This window comes from Branchiostoma belcheri, unplaced genomic scaffold (genome assembly GCF_001625305.1).
Source record: "Branchiostoma belcheri isolate BF01 breed outbred unplaced genomic scaffold, Haploidv18h27 scaffold53, whole genome shotgun sequence".
NCBI lineage: Eukaryota > Metazoa > Chordata > Leptocardii > Amphioxiformes > Branchiostomatidae > Branchiostoma > Branchiostoma belcheri.
Window position 1 is genome coordinate 1,646,684 of NW_017804165.1, and position 12,468 is coordinate 1,659,151.

Sequence of the window (12,468 nt, forward strand, 5' to 3'; positions counted from 1 at the left end):
GTACAAACATGTACAATGATAGTCACTCTACATATGACCCGAACTGTAATCTGAAGAAAAACTTAGTTTCACAAGGCCTACTCCTTAATCCCAACATATTGCATTGAGAAGTTTTTGCATTATGGAAGTGTGTTATCTCCAAAGGAACACATAAGGGAACACAGAAGTATATATACTTACATGCAAAGGCAACAATGTCTTTTTACAACACCAGAAAGTCTACATGTATATGTATATTTACATGTACATGGCTACGGAGTTGCTATATTACTACATTATTATTGTGTAGTAAATGGAGTCATAAGCCTCTGTATTATCAAATGAGAAGGAACAATGGTAACAAGGACTCCAGAAAGTAATTGTCATACAGTCCTTTAATGCTGTAACTCAATGTTACAAATGTCAAACATTCTATGCTACATTGTTGATCTATTAACCAAGATTGCCTTGCTTTTTGTACAATGGATATGGAACGTATTCACACTGTAGAAGGGAACTTATTCTCCTCATATTCATCATAACAACTTAAATATACATAAGTAGCTATGCTACATTTAATGACATGCTACCATACAATATCACATTTATTCTTGCAACAGATCAATCAATAACTAGTGCTTGGGCATTATGAACATTCGTTGATATGCAGGACTGTGCCTGTGTGCAAATCATTGCATAGTGAGATTCATTGTCAGATTTTTAGAAAAAGATTTCCTCTCGAACATGCCAAAACAGAAAGAACATTATATGTGCGATTGTTGAAATTTTGTTAAGAAGTTTCCTGTTGGCCTATGTTCCGACTACTACGAGTTGTAACACAAAGGGTAATTACTAACAGAATGGTTCTGGTCATGTTACTAGTAGTGTACATTGAGCAGCAGTTATGACTTAGTTTGGCATGTAGATTCATGTAAACCATATTCACATACATATTAATTCATTACAAAGATTTCTGGATTGTAAAAGCCAAAATGCTATGATTGAGGGCTTGACTTAAGTGCATTCCTCCTTTTCAGGAACACTTCCTCTTGGAAAGGCTTGCAGAAAAACAGCAAATGCTTGATATATTGCAGACAGTGTCAAGTGTATGATGGAGATTAAAAGAAAAAAGTCTTCGGACACTGAAGTTTGTTGCTTTGTGGTCGTTACACAGTTAGTTTTACTGTAACTCTCTTATTTTCAAGTGGACAAACAAATGTACATGTATTGTGGATGAATGGTTTGATGGCAGAAATGGCTGACTTGATTAATTCACAACCGTAGAGACATATTCTTCCCACTGTATTGTGCTGCAGAATGCATCCTTCTGTCAAACTGTATCTTGTGGCTTTTCTGTAAAATATATATGATCAGATTTTAGCACCCAACAAAGTGTGAACAAGCATGTATGCATTGATCATAATGAGTTAATGTAAACAAGGCTTTACCTAGAAGCTCCTTGATGTAAAGCTGACTTTGGATGGTATCATCAACAAATAGTACCATTCTTCCAGTGTAAAACAATCATGCCATACTAGTAATCTGCCCAACACTTACCTTCCTTACTCAAGGCCTTACAGTCGGCCCTGCGCCTCTGGTGGATGTGGATCCCCACTGCCAGGGTGACCATAGCAGCAATGGCGATGAGTACTACTACAGACAGGGCCCAGAGTGTAGAGTTCTCGGCTATGCTCTTCTTCGCCTTCTCAAAGAATTCTGGCTCTACATGAAAGAGGAGGAATGTTTACTCAATTGCAATCGGATAATAAAGGGTTAATGCCCTGCCCCAAGGTGTATATGGTGAGATAATCCCTGGTCAGGTGCGATAACCACCAAATAAATTACTTAGCGTAGGTTTTTTTGTCCAACCTTGGAAGAAAGAAGAATTAAGAAAATGTTGCATTTGATCCAACTTACCAAGGACACTTCGAATTCCACCCTTCTCGATTGTGGCCTGCTGGGATGTCCACCCATATGTAGTGTGTGCGATGCAGGTGTACTGTCCGAAGTCTTCCTCCTGTATCTGGTAGATGGACAGACTTACATTCATGTAGTGGGAACCGTCAGGGTCTGTCCTGTGTGGGTAAAACCAAGAGGTCATGTGATGTCACATGATATTGATGACATAAAACTCGTTTATATGCATATGGAGCAGAAAATATTTACATCCATCGAGACAGGCTTTATGTCTGATTTTGAGATACTTTTGACTTGAAAAGGAGCTGTGAATAAAATACTGAAATAGGAAGATCATCTCCTAGCAGATGAAGAGATGTATCCCTGTGGATACATGAGCAATATGCGAAAAAGATGTTCCCAGCTGCACATGAAAAATATACCGAAAAGATGCCCTAAAGTTTATGTCCCAGCTACACATTAGAAATATGCGGAAGAGATGTCCGAAAGTTTCTTTCCCAGCTGTACAGGAAAAATATACGGAAAAGATGCCCTAAAGTTTCTTTCCCAGCTGTTGTGAGGAATCCCATACCTGCTAGTACGGCGAAGGACCACTCTACCGTTGTCGCTGACGAAGGTGTCGTTCTTGACCCAGTACAGCTGGGGGAACGTGGCGGGGCCGATGACGCCGTAGGACGCCCTGCAGACGAACGTGGCGTTTTCTCCCACACTCCTCTGTAGCTTGGGAGGGTCGACAGGGTCCATCGAGGGCGGTGTAATGGAGGGAGGGTCTGTGGAGAGAACCGTGATGGTTATGTGAGGCTGACATACTAGTACATTCAAGAATCATGGCCGATAGCAAGCCATCTCTAAAGCCGGCTTCTTACACTGCAGAGGCACTCTCAAGCGCTTTCTCAAATTTGGGTCATCTCGAAAAATGTGTACATCTAATGGATATCCCAACAAAGTATCAAGTACATATATCAAGTATCGTGATATTCACAATTAATGAATCCAAGGCATAATGTCCTTGATCTGACCGATCTAGCCCCTTCAATAAATAGTCTGGAAAAAACTCACAGTCGCCTGTCTCTTGATGAAAACACTATCTATATACTAGTACGCCTTCTGCATTGTAGTTTAAGTTATTTCGCATTCGTTTCATTCGGTGGCATGCAACTGTGTAACGCTTACTTGTAGCCTCTAGGTGGATGTTTCCGACAAACGTGTGGGTCCCGTTAGACATTTGACAGGTGTACGAGCCAGCGTCCTCTTGCCGAAGTCGTGGGAATTGCAGCTGTTCACCTGCATCACCGCTCTGTGCGATTTCCCCCGTTGTTGAATCCAGTTTAAGCTCAACGCCGTTACGGTACCAGGTGGTTGTGTAGCCATCCCAACATTCCGAGAAAGGACACCTATGTCATAACCAGGTAGGAAGGAAGGACGTCAACACATGAGTACACAGAATTCTGTTTTTTTAAAAAGTCCCACTCTGATCGACTCAAAGGGACGCTAACTCTATTGGACGGAAAAGAAATATTGTACTACCTTAGTATGCTTGGCTCGCCAACCGTTCCCATCTCCAAATGACTTTCTTGTATGTAGGTCTGCCAGTTGTGGCAGGCGTCTTCGTATGCGTAGTCACCTGTTCAAGATACCGTAATGATTACACGTTTGTCAGTCAAGCATTGAGCATTAGTTTCTCTTTGTGACTACACTTAATAGTGCCCCATAAAAAGTGGGACGCCGTTACAAGACATCGTGTGTTGTCGTGTCCGATCACGGTTTAACACCTGAGTAGGCGTGGAAACTGCTGCACCGTTATTATTATATGATTATATGACACTACTGCACGCCCTCCAATACAGACTAGTCACGCTGGTTTGTGTTGCCCGTTTACTCATCCCCCAGATTTATATTTGCCAGCTGTAGTTTCACATCTCAGGAAACAAAAAGGAAGAACGAAAAAAAAAGTCGATACAACAAATCGAAGAGGAGGCAAACTAAATATGACATAACAACGTATAGTAATAATATTTTGGGGGGATTCGATAGTTCTGTCAACAGGACTTACCATAATATTCGTAGTAATCGTAGTTGTCGGTTGGAGTTGCCGGTGAGGTAGCCGCTTTAGCCGTTATTCCCGCGGACAAGTTTAGAGTCCCTGCCCAGAGGAATGTCCAGGCAAACACCAGCACAGCACTGGAAGAGCTTTTGGCGTAGCACATCTGGATACTTCTACGTAGGAATTACACAGTCACAGAGTCTCGAGTTATGAAGTGCTTCAAATGACTCAATTTGCGAATCTTGTCAGTGAAACCCGTCTCTTAAATTTGCCGCGAACGCGTGGCATGTACCTGGTCGTGGCTGGTACTATATTTTCGAATTTCAGGGACTCAGTAAACTGATATGATTGGATCCACGCCTTATAAGTTTTAGTGTCCTTGGTTAAGCGGAAGGTGGGCAGGTATCTGTAGGTGGATGGGTGGGTGGCTGTGCGTATGGGGCGGAGTCCAAAGCCTAGTGACGCAAGCAGCTTGTATACGTTTCCTGTTTGCTGATGACTGATATAGGTGTGAGTGGGCTAGGTGAGAACAGCGGACATCGCTTTGTCTGATGACGTTGATTCAAATATATTTTACCTAAGTAATTGACAAAGCATGACTGAGGTCGTTGCAAAGTCATGCATGACAAAGCATACCGAGGTCGAACTACAGAGAAGACATACGCGGAGATGTTACGAGAGAGAGAGTAGAAAAGAAATGCGGACAACAGTTTGTAAGCTAGCTTAATAAGCCTTCTCACAGATCCAGCGCCGCGCGGAATTGTGGGTCAGGTCAAAGGTTAATGTCACTTCGAACCGCATATCGTATGTCATAACAACAACAAGAACCAAACCCGGCCCCGATAGAGTTTGATCGCAGTTGTCGTATTTGTCGTTGATGGAGTTTGGCAGCGAAACACGCTCAAAGGGGGGGCTTTGGGGACACTGCGCCGTGTTTGGTTGCGGAAATGGCCGTGGAAAGGTGGAGGATTGGGAAGCTGAACAGTGCGCCGTTCACCCAGGTTTATTATGATTGCTCTTTTTCGTTCGCTTTCGCAAGCATTGTTTTGTTGTGTCAAAATCGTGAGTTTGTATTCATTTTATATTTCATGGTTTGTTCGAAAAAAAATTGTTTGTTTCACAAACATGTGGGTTATTTTAGACATTGTCCGTGCGTGTCTATTTGATACTAACTAAGTGCAAAAGGCGCTGTTGGTTTCTGATCCACTCATACATGTATGTGGTGGACCCCTACTCTTGGACCCCGTGAGTTCTGTTGTTTCCCGTTCTACTTACTTTTCGGCGGAAAAAGTGGACCAAAGGCTTACCGTTCTGCAAAGGACTTCGGCCACCGCCGATGCACTGATGGGGATTTGCAACGCCGGCCACGTCTACACCACCGCACGTCATAAATCTTATGGGTAATAATTTGCATTTGGGCCACAGCATGATGTGAGATACCGGCCCTTCTTGTAGTGAAAGTAAATTTGTGGTAGTAAATACTAATATTTTTGGCGACGCTCAGAATAATAACACAAATTACCATTGTCATAAAGTAAAAAAAAACAAAAACAGATTTAACAGTTTCTGTTACTTATTCAATAGAGTAGAGTATATACATTATATATATGTGTCATTGTTTGTATGTTTCTTTTGTTTCTTTGTATCTTCATACCCTGTCTCCTCCCCATAACCATAAACCAGTCAAGGATACCAATTTCTTGCAAACTTTTGCAATGTTTACACAGGTTACAAACATAACCAAGGACAGTGCACATGCACACCGCCCTTTTTGCTGTGGACATTCCCAACCAAGAGAAGAAATCCAGACAGTAGAAAACAGTGGATCAAGTTGGTGAATAGGAAAAAATGGAAGGCCAATTCGTAAGTACTTATAAAGAATATGCACATACACTAGTACTTGATGAAGTTTACTTCCTACAGAACTTGAAATTACAGTACTACATCCTACCTATACTAAACATTAAAATTCAAAACTGTCATCAACTTTTTAAATTCAACTAGTCACTAATGGTGTGGCATTATTGACTATGAAATAGCAACTTCCTTACAGATATTTAGACCAAAGGTTTTACTTTTCATCAGTATTAGACAAAGCAGACAATACTTCAGTTTGTTGGCACATGTTTGTCTTAACTACTACTAGTATTTACAAAATGTAATTGTGTACAATGCCAACAAAAATATTTGTACTATATACATCATCATCATTGTACACTATATACATACATCAATTCATTCTTTGTCACCTATGCATTTGCAAGTGCATGATGCGCAATACATATATACTCTTTTCAGGAAGTCGAGGATATGTTCCAGGCACTTCCGGGATGGAAAACCCACACTGCTAAACCCCTATCCTACAGAACATCTAGGATATGCTGCCAAGCCACCCTCCACACGAAAGCCACCCGCAGACAGAAAGACCCCCCCAGCAAGAAAATCAAGGAAGACCCCCCCAGCAACAAAATCAAGGAAGACCCCCCCAGCAACAAAATCACCTGCAGCTCAACATCAGCCTACATCATCTCATAATCAACCAGCATCTGAGCCTCACACAATGGACCATACCTACTTCACACCCCAAACACCAGTAACAACAGCTACAGTTTCAACTGATTCAGAACTAAGTGAACACAACTACTGTGGCCAGGAGCAGGAGACTGTCTGTCGAAACTGCCAAAAACTGCGGGAAGAAAATTCAAATCTGAAAAAGAAACTCGAAGAAGGAAAACGTGGACATGTGGAGAAAACAAACATGAAACCAAAAGCTACCGAACTAATCGATCGTTTTGTTGGTTCCGATAAAAAAGTGTGCCAGAATACCGGTCTCCAGAACAAAGAAGCTTTGGACAGTTTGTACAAATCAGTTGAAAAGAAGGTGAGCAAGCTGCGGTATTGGAGGGGGACGCACGCTGTCCATATGAAAAAGGGAGTCAGAAAATTCAGCCAAAGCCCCAAAAAGTCTGGACCAACTCGGAAGCTGAGCAGTAGGGAGGAACTGATTCTGGTGCTAATGAGGCTACGGCTGGGAGTCACCAACACTTTGTTATGTGATATCTTTGGGATATCACAAGGCCTGTGCTCAAAGATAGTAAACACGTGGATACCCTTTCTAGCATCCCATCTTAAGTCGCTGATTTTCTGGCCGGCTAAGGAAACCATTCTCCAACATATGCCCCCGGGTCTTGGAAAGAAGTACCCACAGCTAAGGTGCACGATAGACTGTACAGAGATCTTCATTGAAAAACCCAGACTCCTGACCCTGCAACAGAACACGTGGAGCGACTATAAGAGACACAACACCGCAAAATACCTGATTGGAATCACACCAAATGGCACCATCTCCTTCCTCTCTAACGGTTATGGTGGAAGGTCATCCGACAAAAACATTGTACTGGACTCTGGGTTCTTGGACCTGGTAGACCCAGGAGATGTCATCTTAGCAGACAGGGGATTCCCAATCAGCAGTGAACTGCTACAACGTCAAGCCCACCTGGAAATCCCACCCCCAAGTTCAGGATGGACACAGCAAACAAGGGAGGCAGTCAGCAAAACTAAGCAGGTGGCAAACGCAAGAATCCATGTGGAGAGAGCAATAGGTAAGAATGTTATTAGTTCTAATAATGAGTTGTTGATTCACTCAAGAGGTAAAGACTGGATGTAGTTACTTCTTGCTGCTGTAAAGTTTAAAGTCAATGATTAAATGTATGTTTCCTTTTGCAGGACGTGTCAAATGGTTTGCTTTCCTGAAAAGAACTGTGCCTCTCAACATGGTACCACTGCTGGATGACATTCTTGTTATATGTGCTGCACTGTCCAACCTCAGACCACCACTCGTCGGAACCTAATGTTACAGGTCAGTTAAACATTCATCACAATACCAGTCATCACTCATGTTGTCTGAGTCAAACCCAACACATCCCCAGTGGAACCACCTGTTACATTTGTCACAACCAACACTGCTATCAGCTTCATGTTCTACATTATCTAGACACTGAGACTGACAGGTTCCACACAGGTAAATAGGCCCAGGAACTTGCAGCGCTTTCTTCTGCTGTGTACTCATCACTCTTCTTTTCTTTGCAGGTGGAGGAGCATGTGGACTGTCCTCAGCAGGATGGGCTGTGTCTGTAGAAGCAGAGTTGGAGACAACACATGCAGATTCCATTGAGTCATCCTCACCTGTGTGAAGAAAGGGAAAACAGTATTGCATCATAGAGTAAAAAGAAATCCCTTTTCCCCCCCAAACCTCACACCCATAGTTGGTCATCTGAAATAAACTACAAAGTCAGGGCCAGCAAACAGAAAGACTTATATAGAAGAATACCAGACAATTGTTACTAAAAGTGAAATGATTATCATTATTTTCATTGAAATGTACTTAAAATGTATAGATAAAGGTTCTATTCTGTTACTATACTTCTTGTATAAATATAACATGTTGTACATATCTGACCTGGTGCCTCAGTGTCTACACCCGGAGACTGTGTGTCTGCGCGCTCATCTCCTGATGGGTCAGTGATATCTTTAAGAAGGAAAGAAAAGAAAAATTATTTTACCCGACAATTACTACATCTTGATGTACATGAACAGTACAAATGTTAACCATATCTATATTTTGTTTACAATGTAAGTGCAACAGAATTGTTATGCATGTAACACTATGTACTGTAGTACATCATGTAGACACAGAAGTGGAATATCACTACAAACATTATATATTACTTTATTTCTATATATTTCTACATTGCTTTTATATTATTGCATGCTGTATATCTGCAGATATGTAATGACATTTCTCTTACCCTCTGTAGGATTCTTCAGTTCAGGGAGTACAAGTTGTTCGAAAACAACTGTTGCTGCTTTACGCAACTTCTCTTGGTGGTGCTTATCTGCTGGGATCCTCTCGCAGTGATGCCCCTTATTAGTGTACACAAAGAAGTCACACCACGCCCTGTCTGTCACTAGCATTTGCAGCTGTACTTGGCTGTAGTATCCATGTGAGTGACTCAGCAGTAGCACGCCATCCTTATTCACTAGGTAATTTGGTGGGTTGACTTTGGGATCTTCATTGGCAATGGATAGGGGGCATTTGATTTCCAGAAGTCCATTCTGTGGTTCACAGAACTGGCAGCTACACTCTACTAATCCGTCAGGACTTGCCCCAATGTAGATGTGTTCTTTCATAACAAACAGTCCTGCCTCTTTGACAGTGAGTCCTTTGTGGCCTCTGCCTCGCATCGCTGTAACGTATGCTTCTCTTGCTGTTGGCTCCATTCGATTCCCATACTTAATAGCAGGTACATTCGATGGCACAGACTTCCTCCCCATGATCCCATCCAGAACACTGCGTGAAATGGTAGAGTCGCTTTTCAACTTTTCGGCCATTACCATAACTGACCGTGCGACTGAAGCTGTGATTCTCCCAACTCGCTGTTGTTTCCAGGTGGGGTTAGATGACTGCTGCATTGTGGCCTCATTAAGAGCCTGTATCTGCTCTGAACTAAAGGTTGGGAGGGGGGATTGTGCTATCAGCTCAGGAAGTGGTTGGGGTACGTTCTCCTGTGTTTCAAGTTCAACATCTTCTTCGACATTTATGTCATCCTCTGTAGGATATGCAGCACTTGCAGTTGGCATCCCATACTTAAACACACACGCATCTTTGCTGGATACGTACAAGTCTGCCATAAGTTCCTCCAGACTTGGGCTGGAACCGTCCTTAACAGGAGTGAAGAGCTTCCTAGCTGTTGTGTTTATTGGTTTCTTGTTTTTGCCCTTCGACCATTTAGAGCTCCGCCACTCCATGTCTTTGATTTTTTTAGCATTGGTGTTTGCTTGTTTCCTTGGCTGTGTCCATTCTGCAGGCTTGGAAGTGCAAGCCTTGTTGGTGATTCCTGTTGACCATGCATCGTCCATCTTGAACAGCACACCTGCAATGTGGTTGCATGTGGACCCCAGACTGTAAAGAAAAGTATATTCTGAGTACTGCTAAAGTTATGTTTATAAAAAGATGATTTATATTACCACCTATGAACTAATGTAAGCACATGCAGTCTGGCAAGAGAAATCCATACTTTTTAAATTTTCATGGACTTCTGGCTGACACTTAGATACATGGATAAAATGTCAAAATTACTTACCCAGCAAAGCAGGTGCAATATGCTGTCCGGATTTTCCCAGTTGATTTTTGGAGTGCGACCCACACTTGGTGCGCCTCATCATTTTTTCTCTGTGATCTGCCACTGGTTGTTTTGACAAAGCAAACATTTGAATTCTCATTTATTGGATGATACAAAACTTCATTGATGAAGCCAGAATCAAAGTACGAAAAAGCTTTGCCATCCTTGTAATCCCCCATTAGCCTCTTCTGCAGCTGTACCTCTCCATTAGCCACAAGGTATTCAGCCATGTCCCCATACATTGTTGGTGGCCAGTGCTGCATCCCATCTTCCTCTTTCTTCCAGCCACTTTTCAGGTCAACAAAGGGGTCGGGGAGTTGTCTGCCATCGACAGTCAAAAGTGATCTGTAGTCTTCGCATCTATACAATAGAAAGCATTGTATTATCACCGGTTCTAACCCCTCCCTTGGGCGGGGCCGCGGCTACCTGTTCGAACACGTGCGGGCGCACGTGCCTCGTGCTCGAACAGGTGCTCGTGTTCGAACAGGTGATCTATACCGGCACCGTTCGAGGGAAGAGGCTCTAGAACCGGACAGTTAGTAGTTTAAAATAAAGCTGTTGAGTTCAAGCCATTGATCAGAGAAAAAAATTGTATCAATAATATAAAGGAAAGGGGCTGACCAGTAAACAAATTGAAATTTTCCATTAGTTTATGGGATTATTATAGGATTATCAGTTACGGCAACGTTTTCTGTGCGGCCAAAATTTCCTAGTAAGACATGTTTAAACAACGTCGGCGAGATGTCGGTGTAAAAACAAAGGTAAGGTGCGACGGCATTTCAAATATTATGTACAGCCGCCGTCGACGACGGGTTTCGAGGAAAGGTGGTTATGTCGACTACACATATAAAATGCGTGTAAGATTACACAACTAAGAAGGGGGACGCGCGAGACAAAAAAAATAGTATTCACCTGGTCTGTTCTTCTTCCTGGGGCGTCGGTACCAACGGCAGGCACATAATCGTGGCGGAATACGCTAGCGCCCTGAGATCATGGACACTTCCTGTAACTGGCAGCCCTCTATCTCTCACATATCGCTGTAAAAGTGTCTTAGGCCAAAGTTTGAACTGTTCCAGCGATGTTTCGCCACCGTAGCTACCCGGCGCGGCCTTGATGCCGGCCATTGCATCATTTGTTTACAACTCGAAGTGACATTAACCTCTGACCTGGACCACAATGCAACGCGACCGCACATGCGCACTCGGGACTGTGAGAAGGCTTATTGAGGCATGGCAGAATTTTACGCAAAGTTTTCAAGAGACTGAACGCGTATAGTTTTCTGACAGCGTACAGTACAGTCTTGTGGTCGTGCAAGCATTAAACTCTCGTGTTTTCGTCTGTCCGCAACACGTGTACTTTCAGGCTCAAAAAGCATTTCTCCTTCTAGAATGAAGTTTACTTAGAAGGAAGTGATGCCGCTCGCACGACATTGTCCATCAGTCACAGAGCGGGTCACTCAAATCTGAAACTTTTCTAGTCTGGTTAATCGCGCTTGTGGCGGCCCACCCAACTTTGACCGACGTCTGAGTCAGGAGGGGTCCGTATAAACGGGACAGCAGTGTTTGTGTTACTGACAGGCTTGCCCTTTTCGGCTCAGCATGCAGTATGGTTACTATTTCAAAACGGCGCGCGACGAAATACGTCGAATTGGAATGTGATTTTGTCGTACAAAGCATTTGGTTGTTCGGTGAGCATTAGTAGTATTCGTTTAAAAGTGACAAGGCTTCTCTGTTGGATTGTAATGGGTAACATGCTCCAATAAATATAACCCAAAACCTGCAACGACATGTATGTATCGGATCGGTCGCAACAAGGGCATTGTACGAATTAGAATTACATTCACGCGGCAGTAACTGTAACATTATCAATATTCTTGCAATAGAGAAAAGTGTTCACAAAAGTATCTTACCTCATTATCGTCCTCTAGTGTCCCACGTTGGATGATATATTTTCAAGGTGCTGCTCGTGGCTGTATCCGCACGTGGTATCCGACGTCGAACGCACAATTGCCTTCACGCGCAATCCTGTATCGTTCTATATATACCCTTTGAGGAAGTAGGCAAGTTTGAGGAACTTCTTAAAGCAGAAGTATGACGCGCCCCTCGATCCTCCAACTCCCACGTGAATTTTCGAAAAAAAAAGGTCACGGGACTCCCACTCGCGATTACTAAGCCTGCCACATCCTTTATACCCAGAACGGGCGGGGCTGTTTCTGGAAATAGTGAATTTTTCTTTTTCTTCGACTTGAGCGATTCCCGATAACTTAAACTGTTCAATTCCTGAGTAGTTGTAACTTATTTCCAAGTAGATATTGGGAGGGGATTGTTTCATTTCCTGTCCGGGGTG

At 42.9% G+C, this 12,468-nt stretch overlaps 4 protein-coding genes across 4 annotated transcripts; 1 reads left to right on the forward strand and 3 right to left on the reverse strand.

Moving 5' to 3' along the window:
• Window positions 1-362: 362 nt before the first annotated feature.
• LOC109481005 lies at window positions 363-2,051 on the reverse strand. The gene is made up of 3 exons (XM_019783483.1): window positions 1,897-2,051; window positions 1,537-1,701; window positions 363-1,332 (listed from the first exon to the last, which is right to left on the reverse strand). The coding sequence occupies exons 1-3, from the start codon at window positions 2,027-2,029 to the stop codon at window positions 1,310-1,312; spliced, it is 321 nt and encodes a 106-aa protein (XP_019639042.1). The 5' UTR covers window positions 2,030-2,051; the 3' UTR covers window positions 363-1,309.
• Window positions 2,052-2,229: 178 nt separating this feature from the next.
• On the reverse strand, window positions 2,230-12,105 carry LOC109480875. The gene is made up of 6 exons (XM_019783203.1): window positions 12,032-12,105; window positions 3,950-4,113; window positions 3,424-3,520; window positions 3,070-3,290; window positions 2,468-2,666; window positions 2,230-2,236 (listed from the first exon to the last, which is right to left on the reverse strand). The coding sequence occupies exons 1-6, from the start codon at window positions 12,034-12,036 to the stop codon at window positions 2,230-2,232; spliced, it is 693 nt and encodes a 230-aa protein (XP_019638762.1). The 5' UTR covers window positions 12,037-12,105.
• On the reverse strand, window positions 5,841-11,322 carry LOC109480950. Its single transcript, XM_019783406.1, has 5 exons — window positions 11,035-11,322; window positions 10,084-10,482; window positions 8,749-9,902; window positions 8,400-8,468; window positions 5,841-8,125 (listed from the first exon to the last, which is right to left on the reverse strand). The coding sequence occupies exons 1-5, from the start codon at window positions 11,244-11,246 to the stop codon at window positions 7,794-7,796; spliced, it is 2,166 nt and encodes a 721-aa protein (XP_019638965.1). The 5' UTR covers window positions 11,247-11,322; the 3' UTR covers window positions 5,841-7,793.
• Window positions 6,164-8,269, forward strand: LOC109480957. Its single transcript, XM_019783414.1, has 3 exons — window positions 6,164-7,542; window positions 7,667-7,799; window positions 8,030-8,269. Exons 1-2 carry the CDS (start codon window positions 6,192-6,194, stop codon window positions 7,789-7,791), a joined length of 1,476 nt encoding a protein of 491 aa, XP_019638973.1. The 5' UTR covers window positions 6,164-6,191; the 3' UTR covers window positions 7,792-7,799; window positions 8,030-8,269.
• Window positions 12,106-12,468: the final 363 nt, after the last annotated feature.

What these genes read in the sequence shown, in the direction of transcription:
- LOC109481005 (XM_019783483.1), bottom strand. Translation starts at nt 2,029, where the DNA reads ATGAATGTAAGTCTGTCCATCTACCAGATACAGGAGGAAGACTTCGGA. An exon ending in TGGAATTCGAAGTGTCCTTG is followed by an intron (nt 1,702 to 1,896) that starts GTAAGTTGGATC and finishes TCTTTCATGTAG; the next exon opens with AGCCAGAATTCTTTGAGAAG. An exon ending in TAAGGCCTTGAGTAAGGAAG is followed by an intron (nt 1,333 to 1,536) that starts GTAAGTGTTGGG and finishes TATATTTTACAG; the next exon opens with AAAAGCCACAAGATACAGTT.
- LOC109480957 (XM_019783414.1), top strand. Translation starts at nt 6,192, where the DNA reads ATGCATTTGCAAGTGCATGATGCGCAATACATATATACTCTTTTCAGG. An exon ending in CCATGTGGAGAGAGCAATAG is followed by an intron (nt 7,543 to 7,666) that starts GTAAGAATGTTA and finishes TTCCTTTTGCAG; the next exon opens with GACGTGTCAAATGGTTTGCT.
- LOC109480950 (XM_019783406.1), bottom strand. Translation starts at nt 11,246, where the DNA reads ATGGCCGGCATCAAGGCCGCGCCGGGTAGCTACGGTGGCGAAACATCG. An exon ending in CAGGAAGAAGAACAGACCAG is followed by an intron (nt 10,483 to 11,034) that starts GTGAATACTATT and finishes TCTATTGTATAG; the next exon opens with ATGCGAAGACTACAGATCAC. An exon ending in TATTGCACCTGCTTTGCTGG is followed by an intron (nt 9,903 to 10,083) that starts GTAAGTAATTTT and finishes TTTTCTTTACAG; the next exon opens with TCTGGGGTCCACATGCAACC.
- LOC109480875 (XM_019783203.1), bottom strand. An exon ending in CGATTACTACGAATATTATG is followed by an intron (nt 3,521 to 3,949) that starts GTAAGTCCTGTT and finishes TATCTTGAACAG; the next exon opens with GTGACTACGCATACGAAGAC. An exon ending in CATCCACCTAGAGGCTACAA is followed by an intron (nt 2,667 to 3,069) that starts GTAAGCGTTACA and finishes TTCTCTCCACAG; the next exon opens with ACCCTCCCTCCATTACACCG.